The following is a 12765-nucleotide window of genomic DNA, read 5'->3' on the forward strand; positions in this document are numbered from 1 at the left end:
AGGAGATGCTATACTAACACATAGATTTTAACAAGACTTAGAAAATAGAAAATAGAGAAAGAATGCTGACAGCTGACATCTTCGAAAAGAATAAAAGATAATATTGAGGAAGTAAGATAAAATCAGAAGTGCGTAGGTGAGCGCCCTACACAAGAGTTCATGCGATGTTACAGACAGTCTGAAGAATAAAAACGAGGCAGTTTACCCCACAGTTGGAGACCGGAGCTGTTTTACCTGACACATGTGAATCTTTTCAATGCTTTAGGACCCGGAGCAGTTCAGGATGGCAACAGCGGCACGTCAACGGTCTTCACACCCACTTGTCTACTTCTCATCATACTTCTACAACTATTGCTCAAGTTTTGATGCCGAAGATGTTTACAGTGGATAAAAATCACAGTTTGTGTGACATCACTCTCATCCTGGAGTCACAAATTGTGCATGGGTTACCGAAAATGCGCAAAAAAGTACTTATTTTTAATAAAGTAATCATGCAGTTCTTTTGTTTATAACAGAGTTTAATAATGTAACTCGTCTTACATTGCTAATTATCGCACTGTTTGGCCCCACTGAATACAGTTTTTGAATCCATAAAATGCAAATGACAGAGGTGTGTTTAATTTTAAATATTTATTTTTGTGACTCTCATTTTAATTTAACTCTGTAACCACTTAAGAATTTATATAGAATACAGTGCGACTGGGGAGTAATTATTTCAAGTCAAAGGCATGCGATAAGAAAGGGCATATGTGTCAGTCTTTTTTTTTTGGAGGATTGTTGTTATATACTTTACTGTATCATAACTGTACAGCTGATCAAAATAAGCAGCACAAAAGACACAAAGCTGTTTTAGCTCTGTAATATTCGCATGTTTTTTTTTTTTTTTTTTTTTTTTTTTTTTTGAGTACATCTAAGCTAAATTTTACCATTTAACACACACAAAACAATGCGGTACATATCAGTATTTTTATTTTGATATTATTTTGATGACCAGAATGGCACAGTCACCATATAAAAGCTCTATAAATGGATTTATTTACACCATAAAGTAATAAATCAGATGGTGGAATCATTTAATGAAATGACAATGTATGAATCAAAGTTGGAAAAAGTTGCATTTGGAGATTTGTTTTGGGTGTAATGCTAAAGTATAGGATCCAATTTAAAAGCCCGAAGAGCATCTGCTAATATTTATTGATTTGTATTTTTGTTACCACAATAGTTTTTTCAAATGGCTATTTGTTGAATTCTGTCCAGATTTTGAGTTACACAAACCAAACCAGGCGCTTCAAATGTTCATTTAAACACTCTCATCGCCATTTCTGCTAACATCTCTATGTGTATATGCATATATATATAACTTGTACAAAGGGAAAATATGCACACTTGTTTTTACTAAAATTGTGAACCTGTTTAATACAATGCAGCATTTTCTATTTTTTGTTATTCCCTTTTTCTGAAGCTGTGTAATTTATTTCTCAAATGGTATTATGGTAGATACCAGCTCATTGCAGTTACTCATTGTGAACTCTGATGTCTAAATATTGTGCTTTCGGAAAAAGCTGATGAGACTCATTTGCCCATCATCATCTCATCATGAGAAAATGTCATGCTATCCTCTGTATTCTGGGAAAAAAAGAGAGATTTGATTAGAAGTTCAGTTTCTGAATCTTCATCACAATGTTAAGGTGCTGTTGGACCCTAAAATACATATTACAGTTTTGTTCCGTTTTGTTGCAACATTTGACAGGATGTATGCCTAACGTTTCCATTTGTTTTTTTGTTTTTCATTTGAAGGAAAAGTTCTGCCAAAAATTAAAACTGTCATCATTTATTCACCCGCATGCTTTTCCAAAGAATAAACAAAACAAAACACAAAATTCTGAAAACAGAAACAAGTATTCCTTGTAGATTTCAGTTATTCTGCTAAAGTATCAGGCCTCAGATGACTTGAAATGTAGTGCACAAGTCATACTGGCCACTTTTATGATGTTTTCTTGTCATTTTTGTTGCTCAACAGCATCTGTCATTTAGGTAAAATAACTATTAAGACATTCCCCAGTACATAATTTGTGATTTATGAAAGAAAAGATGAAAAAATCATGCAGGTTTTGAAATGACTTGAAGGGGCAGTAAATGATGGTAGTTTTCATTTTTTGTATGAACAGTCCCTTTAAATATCATGTTTTTAAAACCACGTCAGACAGAAATGAATCTACCATTAGTCCGTGGATTTTAAGCACAAGTTGTATGTTAATGAAAGGGAATGTGATTTATGTGCAGTGTGTTTTCTTGCCCCAAAGTTGTATTGTTTAGCACTGACATTTCTTTTTATCTTTTTGTATTTTCTTTAAGATATAGGGACAGTTCACACGTTTCATAAATAGGCAGATCATGAATCAGAAATCCACGTTTATGGCAGTACTTTAAAATCACAAATTTAAAAAGCATCTCCTGATAATTAATGTATGTGTGGAAAAGGTTTTGGATCAAAGAGAGATCGATCAATCAACGCACTGTATTAACAGAAACACAAGGCTTGTCTGTTCATGGCTGTAATTCAATTCACACGTCCAACTTGGTGAGAAGAATTGACTAAGGATCCCACCACCCAACCTTTAAAAGAACCAGCCTGGAGAAGTTCATTTTGTTCCACTGATCTCTGGTGGTTCCCTGGAGAAATATTTTAACTCCTTGTATTGTAAAGAATTAGTTTTTCCTTTAATGGAGATGGTGTGTTCATATTTAAGACTTACTGTACAATAATAAAATGTTGTATCTAAATAGATTTGGTCTGCTGTTTTATTGTAGTTCTTCCAGGAAGGATTCATTGTTATAGAAATTTTATAAAAATATAAAATATACATGCACAATCAACTGTCATCTCTCTGGTCTGCCTAGGTGGCAATATGGTCTTATTTATATTTGATTTCAAGTTGATTAGTTGCATGAATGTCTTGTGCCTCTTGGTACCGGAGTATAATTGAAGCAGTAAATCATAGAGTTACCGGGGCTAATGCTGCATTCCATTTGTAATTGGAAGTTGGAAATTTCGACTCAGTATCGCAACAACTCCAACTTCAGAATCTAATATGACCTCCCAGTGCATCAACTGAAGAGAAACAGTAATATATTGTTTATTAACACTTATGACAATGTGTCCTTATAAACTCAGTAGTGCACCAAGTACTTTTCAACCTCTATTTTTTGGACATTATACTATGGTGTTATCTGTGCAAAATACTGCTTTTTATGGGTTTTTAATTGGTTTTCTGACTTCTCTACTTCAACGCGGTCCACTTCGGTGTGACATCATTCCCAGCTCTGACATACTATTTCCAAGGTAAATGGAACGTAGCATAATTGCCACTCTTTATACTTGAACATTTTTCAGAGTGGGTTTATATTTTAGAATTTTTGTAGATATAATTTAGGTCTTGCTTACAAAAAAAAATTATAAAATAAATAAAAATGCTGACCCAGTAGCAGGTTGTTATCACACCATATGGGATAAGTTGTCACAATGGCCATTAAAAAGTTAAAACATTAAACAGTTTTAAGTAACAGAAAAACAACTATTCATGAAATAGATTTAAAAAAAAAATAGTATAAAATTACAATTAACATACAACTTGCCAGGCTCGATAATCACTCTGGTTACTAACATAACCTCTGTTCCCTGAGATAAGGGAACAAGCGTTGCATTGCTGACGCTTATGGGGAAACTCCTGTTTACTTTGATAATAAAGCCTGATTTGTTCACATTATTGTAGTTGCACAAACCAATGCCGCTTCAACCTGCCAAAAGGGGTGGAGCTGACCACTATATAAGTCAGCTCTGAGCACCATTTCGTCAGGGCATCCTCTGAAAAGCCCTGACTGTTCAGCGGTTATCACTTTTGAGTATGTGGGTCCACTATCACAGCTGTAGTTTGCTTGGGTGAGCACTGAATGGGAAGGATGGGCCCAGCTTGAATGGGCCTTCCATCGCTCAGTGTAAAGTGGAACAAGCGCGAGACTGCTTCGAGGGAATTCTGGCTTCAGCGAGAATTTACCCTCTCCTCTTCCTCTCTGCATTTGGATCAGGACAGCTTCTGAGGCTCAGGGTCCAACATCACTTTGGGGCGTGGACCTTTATATTTTGGAAATGTGTAGCGTTTCGCTGAATGTGAACAAATCAGGCTTTAGTATCAGAGTAAACAGGAGTTTCCCCATACACGTCAGCAACACAGCGGGAGAGAGAGTTCAAAAGGGAGATGAAGAAATGTTTCTTAAGTGGCAAATCAGCATATTAGAATGATTTCTGATAGATCATGTGACACTGAAGAATGGAGTAATGGCTTTTGAAAATTCAGCTTAGATTAAAATATATTAAATATATTAAAATATATTGAAATTATTTGAAAGCTTCTGTCAAAAACACTTAAAAAATCTTACGAACCCCAAACGAGCCCAAACAACACCTGTCTCTATGTGTACTGTATATCAGACTTTTGCGTAAATGTATAGGCCTATAAATATGCTATTATGTTCCCTAGTTTATTCACTTAAAAAATAAAAAAAATAAATGAAAACTTGTTGAAACCAGAACAAATCCACATCAACCCAGGCTGATTCAAAATCAATAATTCAAAGCCCAGATTCTGTGAGCACTTAAGCACCATCTCGAGCCTCTGGTTAAGGATGGGGTGTCAGTATGGTAAATGTTTTATAGGGATTTGACAGACACAGCCTGTGGGAGTGATGTGCATGAGCTTAAAGTGCTGAGCTTGAGAATTAACCTGTTAGATCCATTCTGAAAGTGACATGAGAGCATTGTGTGAAGTTAAAAAAGGCTTCGGTGAGGACTCTTTCAATGAAAGCTTAGCATTTCACTCTTTTTTCTTCTGTGATTGTTCATTGTAGATTATGGCTGTAGTATCATTCACTGCTGCTAGTTAGAGAGGCACCAGTGACAAACATGGCAGCATGGAAGACAATTTGGATGGCGCTGAGGGACAGCTGAAAATGCAGGTAAACTGCCGGATCAGCTTAACATACATGAAAAAAAAAAAAAAGACAGCCACAAAAATATCAAATTGGATGAATGAATGCATGGAGTTTTTATTTAGGAGACTGGGGCTAGTTGTCAAAAGGGTTTCCATTCAAAGTGAGTAGAATATTCATCCTTTCTGAATACAGGTTACAACATTTTTTTTTTTTTCAAAACTGCTGAAAATTTGTTTGTGAATTTTATCTAACTTTATTGTCATTTTGGCACATTCGGCAAGAGTGAACTACAGAACTGAGCTTGAACTGTGTTCTAAGTAGCAGTGTTATTATGGTTAACTAAAACTAAAAAATACTAATTATAATATAATAATTATAATAAAATTGTAACCTAAATAATAATAATAAAAAACCTTATTTCAGCTAGTTGTCATTTAGTGTTACAGTACTATATTTAGTTCAGTCATTAGTTTAACTTACAATTAGACACTTAAAAAACTAATAAAAATTACAGACACAAAACAAATGACTAAGATTGTAAGTAAAATTTAAATGAAAATGGAAAATATAAAACTAAAAACCTAATTCAAACTAGTAATGTGAAGTTTATATAGGCAAAGTTATCACACTGTAAATGTTGTATCTATATAATATGCACGTTTATATTTTATACATGAATTATATAATACTAATTATAGCATTTGTAGGCCTAAACAATGGTTTGATATTCTTGTATGTTCCCTTTTAAATTGTAGCTATTTCCTTTTTTCCTGTGTCCTTTTTCCCCCCATAATTGTTTTATTATTCACATTTATTTATTATTTCACATCTATCATCTATCTATCTATCTATCTATCTATCTATCTATCTATCTATCTATCTTTTATTTATTTATTTTTTGTTTTTGTAGCCAAGACTTTAATATATGCGCCTATACTAAAATTACCATAATCCTAACCCTAGAATATAAATTAATATATAAATTATATAATATATAAATAGAAATATTGTGGGAAGATGACGCAAGTAGAATTTAACAAACAAATGGCAGATGTTGAAATTGAATATAGATAGAGTTTTAAAATGGGGGTAGAGGAGGTGAGAAAAATGTTACATAACATGACGATTTCTCGCCAATCATTTGTCTAAAAGCTATTAATGTTTTACATGAAAACAAAAGATGGAAGCCAGGGAATGATCATCTTTTATGCCTTGAGGTGAAGGTAGACAATCACCTCCCTTGAAGCAAACAAAAGCCTGCTCTGTTCCTCCCTTCTGTACTCCTGGTGGACGACTTTATCTTAGAGCCCAGGAGCAGCCCTCTGGAACATGCCATGAGAGCTGCTTATTTGGAAAGACAAATGTGAATAAATAAGCATTCATACAGACCGCATTAACTTGACATGACATTTCTTGGCTGTATTATCTTTAGGACCACAGCCAAACCATGAGTGTGTAATCGATAGAGCAGGACCAGTGTGAGGAGAGATGTGCTAATGAGGTAAACTGTCTTTTAAAACATAGCATGTCAACACTGGTAAACTTGCTAAAAGTACTCTGTGCAATAGATAAGTACAGGGTTATCATAGAATGGCTAATAAATGACTTTTTAAATTTTTTTTTTTTCAGAAGTTTGATTAGACTACAATAATAGTTTCTGCTGCTAGATTAAAGGAATAGTTCACCCAGAAATTAAAATTTAATCAACCTCAGGCCATTTAAAATGCAGACAAGTCTGTTTCTTAATCTGAAACGATCTGCAGAAATTTTGCATTACATTATTTGCTCACTAATGGATCCTCTGCAGTGAATGGGTGCCATCAGAAGAAGAGTTCAAACAACTGATAAACACCCACAGTAATCCACGAGTCCAGTCCATTAATTAACATCTTGTGAAGCAAAAAGCTGCATGTTTTTAATAAGCTGGAGGAAGCGTTATTATGGATTATGGACTGGTATTTTGGCCAGAAGTTACAGTTTAAAGTTAAACCGCCATAATCATATATATATATATATATATATATATATATATATATATATATATATATATATATATATATATATATGTATATATATTGTTTTACAAACACACAGCTTTTCACTTCACAAGACATTAATTAACTGACCGATTACTTGTGAATTATTGTGATATTTTTATCAGTTGTTTGAATTCTCATTCTGACGGCACCCATTCACTGCAGAGGATCCATCGGTCAGCAAGTGATGTAATGCTAAATATGAATCCAACAAAGAAACAGACATCTTAGATAGCCAGAGGGGTGGGTAAATTTTCTAAATAAATCTTTTCCTTTTTTCCATCTTGTATATCACTGAGGCCAGCTAAGCTTACTTGTCAGTAGTTGGATCTTCTAGCCAAAGGACAGCACCTAATAAAATAAAGTTTTAATGAAAATGTGTGTCCTTATTATGCAGAAACATTTTTTTTTAATAAAAGTAGTAAGGCACTCAAGGTTGTGCTACTGAATTTTGTTATTATACCATATTATGCCTAACTTCACCCTAAAGCCATGAATATATCACATTATAATATGACCTTTTTGACCTTTATTGCTTAATTAAAAGTAGGGATGCGGCAATGTTAAAACTCTGACTTTATTGATCATTATTTCAGTTAAGTTGGTGATAAAGTGATAAAAATCCAATATTAAAATGATATACCATTTTATTTAAATTAAAAATGAAACCCTAAAAAACTAAACTCTAATTTCAATGTTTTTTAAAGATTAACATATTAGCATTTTACAATAAGGTCCAATTAGTTAACATTAGTTAATACATTAACTAACATATTAGCATTACCTAACAATGAGCAATACTATTAGTTACAGTGTTTATTAATCTTTGTTTATATATATATATATATATATATATATATATATATATAAAATAAAGCTGCCAGCTCAGGCTCATTAAATAATATTACTAGATAAAAACATTTGATTTTAGTTTAATTGTTAGTTCTTTATTAATTTTAGTTCTAACTAATGCAGGTAATGTTAGCAAATGCCACCTTATTGTAAAGTGTTACCATTAACAAAGGTAATCTAAATGTAAAGATGGGGAAATAAGCATTCATAATTAAATATCCAATATCAATAACTGATATGGTACTGATAGATTGTTCATCCCTTTTTAAAAGATTCTATGACAGTACATTAGATAACTAACAACCCCAAACTAGAAGAAAATATTCTTAACTTTATTACACAGAACACATACAACAGTCTTGTACTCATTTTCCAATAGTAAAAAAAGAAAAATACAACTACGGCTGTACATGCACATTGAGAGAGCTGTGTGTTGCAAATGTTAAGGTATCATACACTTTACAATCGTAACTAGATAGAGACAGTCAGAAAAATAAATACAAACATACAATACAGTTTTGCAAGGGAGGGCAAAATACTTTTTGCCAAGAGATTTTTGGGGCGAAACACTGTTGCTATGATTAAATGTACCATGGTTACTTGCAGCAGTTTTAAAATAATGATGATCAGCTCAGCAAAAATGCTTGCTATTTTGTTCCCTCAGACGACGATAAATATATCAATTAAAAAAATAAAGCAAAACATTCTGAAGTATACCTGTTTGTAAGATTTGCAATGCCATTTTATGTACATTACTGCCGATCACTGTGAAGGTTGTAGCGTCAAAATCTGGTTTGTACCGTTCATCCCAGCACGCAAAATGACATCACTGTCAATAGCTTCTTCAGTGTCACAATATTAGTATTTTAAAAAGTTAACTGACATACCAAAATGATACTCTAATAATCTACAGTACAACCTATTTATTTACATTAACCTGTTACAAACTTCACCAGAAATCATTGGGCAGTTTCACTCGAAACACAGTTGAGATGAATGATTAATGATACTTATCAAAAGATGATTTGATGTCTTTTGAAACATTAAAATAACTCAATTTAATGAGTAAAACCGAGCCGGTTGTTTACAAAAATGCATCCCAAGCAGAAGTTTCCAGGGTTGATACTGAATCTATACGATTGCACTACCAGATTTTTTTTTTATTTTTTTAAATGCACGCAAGGCACAACGCTAACAAGGTAAAGGTGTGTTGATCTCCGCAAATACACCATCCTCATATTTAACAATCAAATAAAACCAGGATAAATTTACTTGCATATATTTATTTTTTTTGTCCCCCATACAGCATTTTTAACGTACTGCATGTTTAGAACAGTGTCGTGCTTAATGTAAAGAGCTCATGAACGTCATAATCACAATGAGATTTAATTAATATTTCAACTCCGCGTTAACATGATCTGATATACATGACAGCAAATCTTTTGAAAGAGCTCTGCCATGCTAACGTCAGTCACAAAAAACCATTCAGCTGGTCACAGAGCAGCATCCTTTACATTAGAGTGCAGGAATTTCACTTCAAAATCAACTGAAAGGTCATTTACAATCTATGGACATATATTTATTTCTCTGTGATGTGCCAGACCTTGGACTTGAATCATTCCTCTTCAGCGTGTTTGTCTAGCACTGTTGAGATTACTTACTGAAGCTGAATGCAGACAGCTCACAGACAAGGTCTCATTTTAGCGCTGGAATGTTAGTCGTGTGGGTTGAGTGCACGTGACTGTATGTATTTCCTTAGAGGTACATTTAAAGGAATTTTCACCTAGAAATTAAAATTTGCTGAAAATGTACTCCATGATCTACTGTAGATGGGTTTGTTTCTTCATCGGAACAGATTTGAAGAAATTTAGCATCCCATCACTTGTTCACCAATGGATCCCTTACAGTGAATGGGTGCCACCAGAATGAATGAGAGTCCAAACAGCTGAAAACAACCGTTTGAAGTTAAAAATGTCTTAATGATCGATTTTTTTTTTTTTTTTTTGAAGATGAGTACATTTTCAGCAAATGTTCATTTTTGGGTGAATTATTGCTTTAAGCTCCTGTACACTGCCGGCTGCTGATAACTGGACATTTCTGGTGGGTATCCAAAGTATCTTATGAGCGTGTTGACGGGTCGCTTTCATAGAGTAAAGAGTATGACAGTACAGCTGCTAAATCACCAGACTTATGAAAGGAAAGATATGGAATATGAAATAGATGAAATCTGAGATTACCATATTCTTCCACCTGCTCAGACATGCACAATTTGACATTTATATGACATTATATTAGTGTGGAAATTAGTGCTAAAGATCACGGATAAATTGATGGTTATCACCCACAGATATACTCAAGGAAATATGTCTGCTACTGGGACTTCTTTGTCCTCAGAAGTTATTAAATATCATTTTATTATATCATTTGTGATAACAGTTTTGGCTTCGGTCAAATTTACTTCACCAAGACTCAAGAATACAAAATCATACACACTTAAAAGAAACTCAGCACCAAAAACCTGAGAAAGAAGTTTAAACTCTCCAGGAGAGTCATCCAAAGCAAATTCAATTCGTTTAAAACGATACAAATGTATCTGGAAAGGGATTTACAACAAAATATACAATGACTGATGTTTATTTGGTGGTATAAAACGTGACCTCTGGAGATCAAGACTAACTAAATCACTCTTTTGAACTTTATAGAGGAAATCTCTATTCAAACCTGTTCAGATCAGTTCCTCTGTCCCATTTGGTACGTTTATGATTATACATCCCACAACAGCTGTCATCCTAATTGGTCTTTATATAAAGAACAGATTTTATGTAGCTTACATTAGGGCATACCGTCTGCGACTACATTAAAAACATCTCTAAGAGCAGCGTAAAACATATCAGACCAGGTAAGGAGTCTATCCTACTATATGTCAGCTCAGTACAAGTACACGTGCAGGTTATCGTTGTGATTCCTTTGTCATCTGAACACCATCAATGGCAGATGAGCACTGAGGATGCATGATTTTTTTAGGAACTGTGTGCTATATTATATTGAACGCATAGATCTTACATGTGTATGAACAGAATTTGCATACATCTGTACATGTACAGTAAATTAAATATCACATACAGCATCCCCAAAAAGAATTTGGACATTTAGGACACACAATGTATGTGAATGTCATTGAATTAGACAACAAAACATAAAAAAAATAAATAAAATTAATATTAGCACAGAAGTGATGGTAGTAATGAAGTAATATATAAGTTACAAGTGTGTGTGTGTGTGTGTGTGTGTGTGTGTGTGTGTGTGTGTGTTACTTATTTCTGTGATGGCAAAGCTGAATTTTCAGCAGCCATTACTTCAGCGCTAATAAAAAAAAATTCTATTTATTTTGCTCTCTCTCTCTCTCTCTCTCTCTCTCTCTCTCTCGCTCTCTCTTCCTACATAATGTTCTAGTGGTATATATTTCAGTGTGTTAGAAAGTTAAAAAGTCAATGTTCATACAGTTTATGTAATGAACTACACTGAAGAAGTGACTTCATCCACTGAAAACCACCTTTAAAGGGAATTAAAAGTCATTAGGAAAAATATGTAATAGGATAAAAATGGAAATGCAAGAAAAGTGAAGTTAGTTATGAGAAAAAAACGATAATTTGCTTGTTGGTGCCACTTGGTGTAATGACATTCAGACATTTTTATGTGTGACTCAAGTGTCCAAATACTTTCTGGGCCCACTGAAGCTTTTTTTTTTTTTTAATTCTTCTGTTTCTTTCTTTTTTGCTTTTGTTATTTTTATTGATTATTAAAAAAAAAAATACATGTATAAATAAAAAAATCATGTTATTTTACAGGACACCAGTAACCTCAATTCACACTGTTCAACACTGAGCAACAAACCATTCAGTTATTCATGATTACATGAATTTTTGCTTCTCTTTTTACATACAAAAGGTTGGAGAGACACATATAGTGATTCTATTATTATTTCTACCCAGCTAACAAACTGACTCCATTCATAGTCCAGTTCACTGTTTCAAAACACGGTTAAATCCCAAAGCATCTTAGTACAGACCCATAAACCCACATTGACACTTCCCTTCAGAAATGAAACATAAGACATAATTATTTAAATTATGATGATGTTAATAATAACTGATAAAGTACTCTCCCTCTCTGTGTGTGGGACTGTGAGTCTGTGTGTGTACAGAGAAACGGACACGCTGCTTTAGCATCAAAACTTGCTGAGGACCGAAAGTGTTAAAACAAGAGTCAGAAGCAAGAATGAGCTGGTTGGCGATAAGGCTGCGTTGTTCACGTCGTGTATCGCTCCGGGGCCTGTGGGAAGAGAACCCCTACACGTTAACAACCTCCCAAACATCCACTGTGTATATCATAATGCATTATGCTGTTCAAAGAAATTGCTGCGAATACAGCGCTCAAACACCATCAGAGTTAGCGGATGCCTCAGGGTGACACGACGAGAGCTGATGTAATTGCATTAGGCAAACATTTGACACATTGAGACGCTCGTTGACTACGCCAAGTTACACTTGACATGGATTTCGTGCATAAATTAACATGCATTTAGTTATTAGAAGGAGCCTCATACCGTACAAAATAATGCTGGCGTTTGTTATTCCCAGGGTGTTCATGGCCACACATGTGTAGTTCCCATAATCCTCTTCAGAGACGTTAAAGAATGTTAGCATGGACTGTTTCCCCTTGTTTTCGATCTTGACTCCGTTGAGTCCGTTGAAGAGTCTGGAAAATTTGAGGTGAAGTTAGCAGTGTTATTCAAACAAAGTCTAAAGCTGACGGCACACATTAACACACCGCTCTTGCACAAAGTGTGACTTGAATGTCTAATAAATAAACATACTTTCATATTTTT

The 12765-nt window shown here is 34.1% G+C and overlaps 2 protein-coding genes across 4 annotated transcripts in view; one reads left to right on the top strand and one right to left on the bottom strand.

Moving 5' to 3' along the window:
• Positions 1-2788, top strand: part of LOC109071267 (neurotrimin-like) — a 259248-nt gene extending 256460 nt beyond the window's left edge. For both annotated transcript variants that reach the window (XM_042765237.1, XM_042765236.1), the window contains one exon: positions 266-2788. In XM_042765237.1, coding sequence (XP_042621171.1) covers positions 266-366 — 101 coding nt within the window. In that variant the 3' untranslated portion in view covers positions 367-2788. The remainder of the gene's footprint in view (positions 1-265) is intronic.
• Positions 2789-11268: 8480 nt separating this feature from the next.
• LOC109091108 (opioid-binding protein/cell adhesion molecule-like) overlaps positions 11269-12765 on the bottom strand; it is a 161716-nt gene continuing 160219 nt past the window's right edge. For both annotated transcript variants that reach the window (XM_042765240.1, XM_042765239.1), the window contains 2 exons: positions 12484-12635; positions 11269-12209 (listed from right to left, as the gene is read on the bottom strand). In XM_042765240.1, the coding sequence (XP_042621174.1) occupies positions 12106-12209; positions 12484-12635 (256 nt within the window). In that variant the 3' untranslated portion in view covers positions 11269-12105. The remainder of the gene's footprint in view (positions 12210-12483; positions 12636-12765) is intronic.

This window comes from Cyprinus carpio, chromosome A10, assembly GCF_018340385.1.
Source record: "Cyprinus carpio isolate SPL01 chromosome A10, ASM1834038v1, whole genome shotgun sequence".
Classification (NCBI taxonomy): domain Eukaryota; kingdom Metazoa; phylum Chordata; class Actinopteri; order Cypriniformes; family Cyprinidae; genus Cyprinus; species Cyprinus carpio.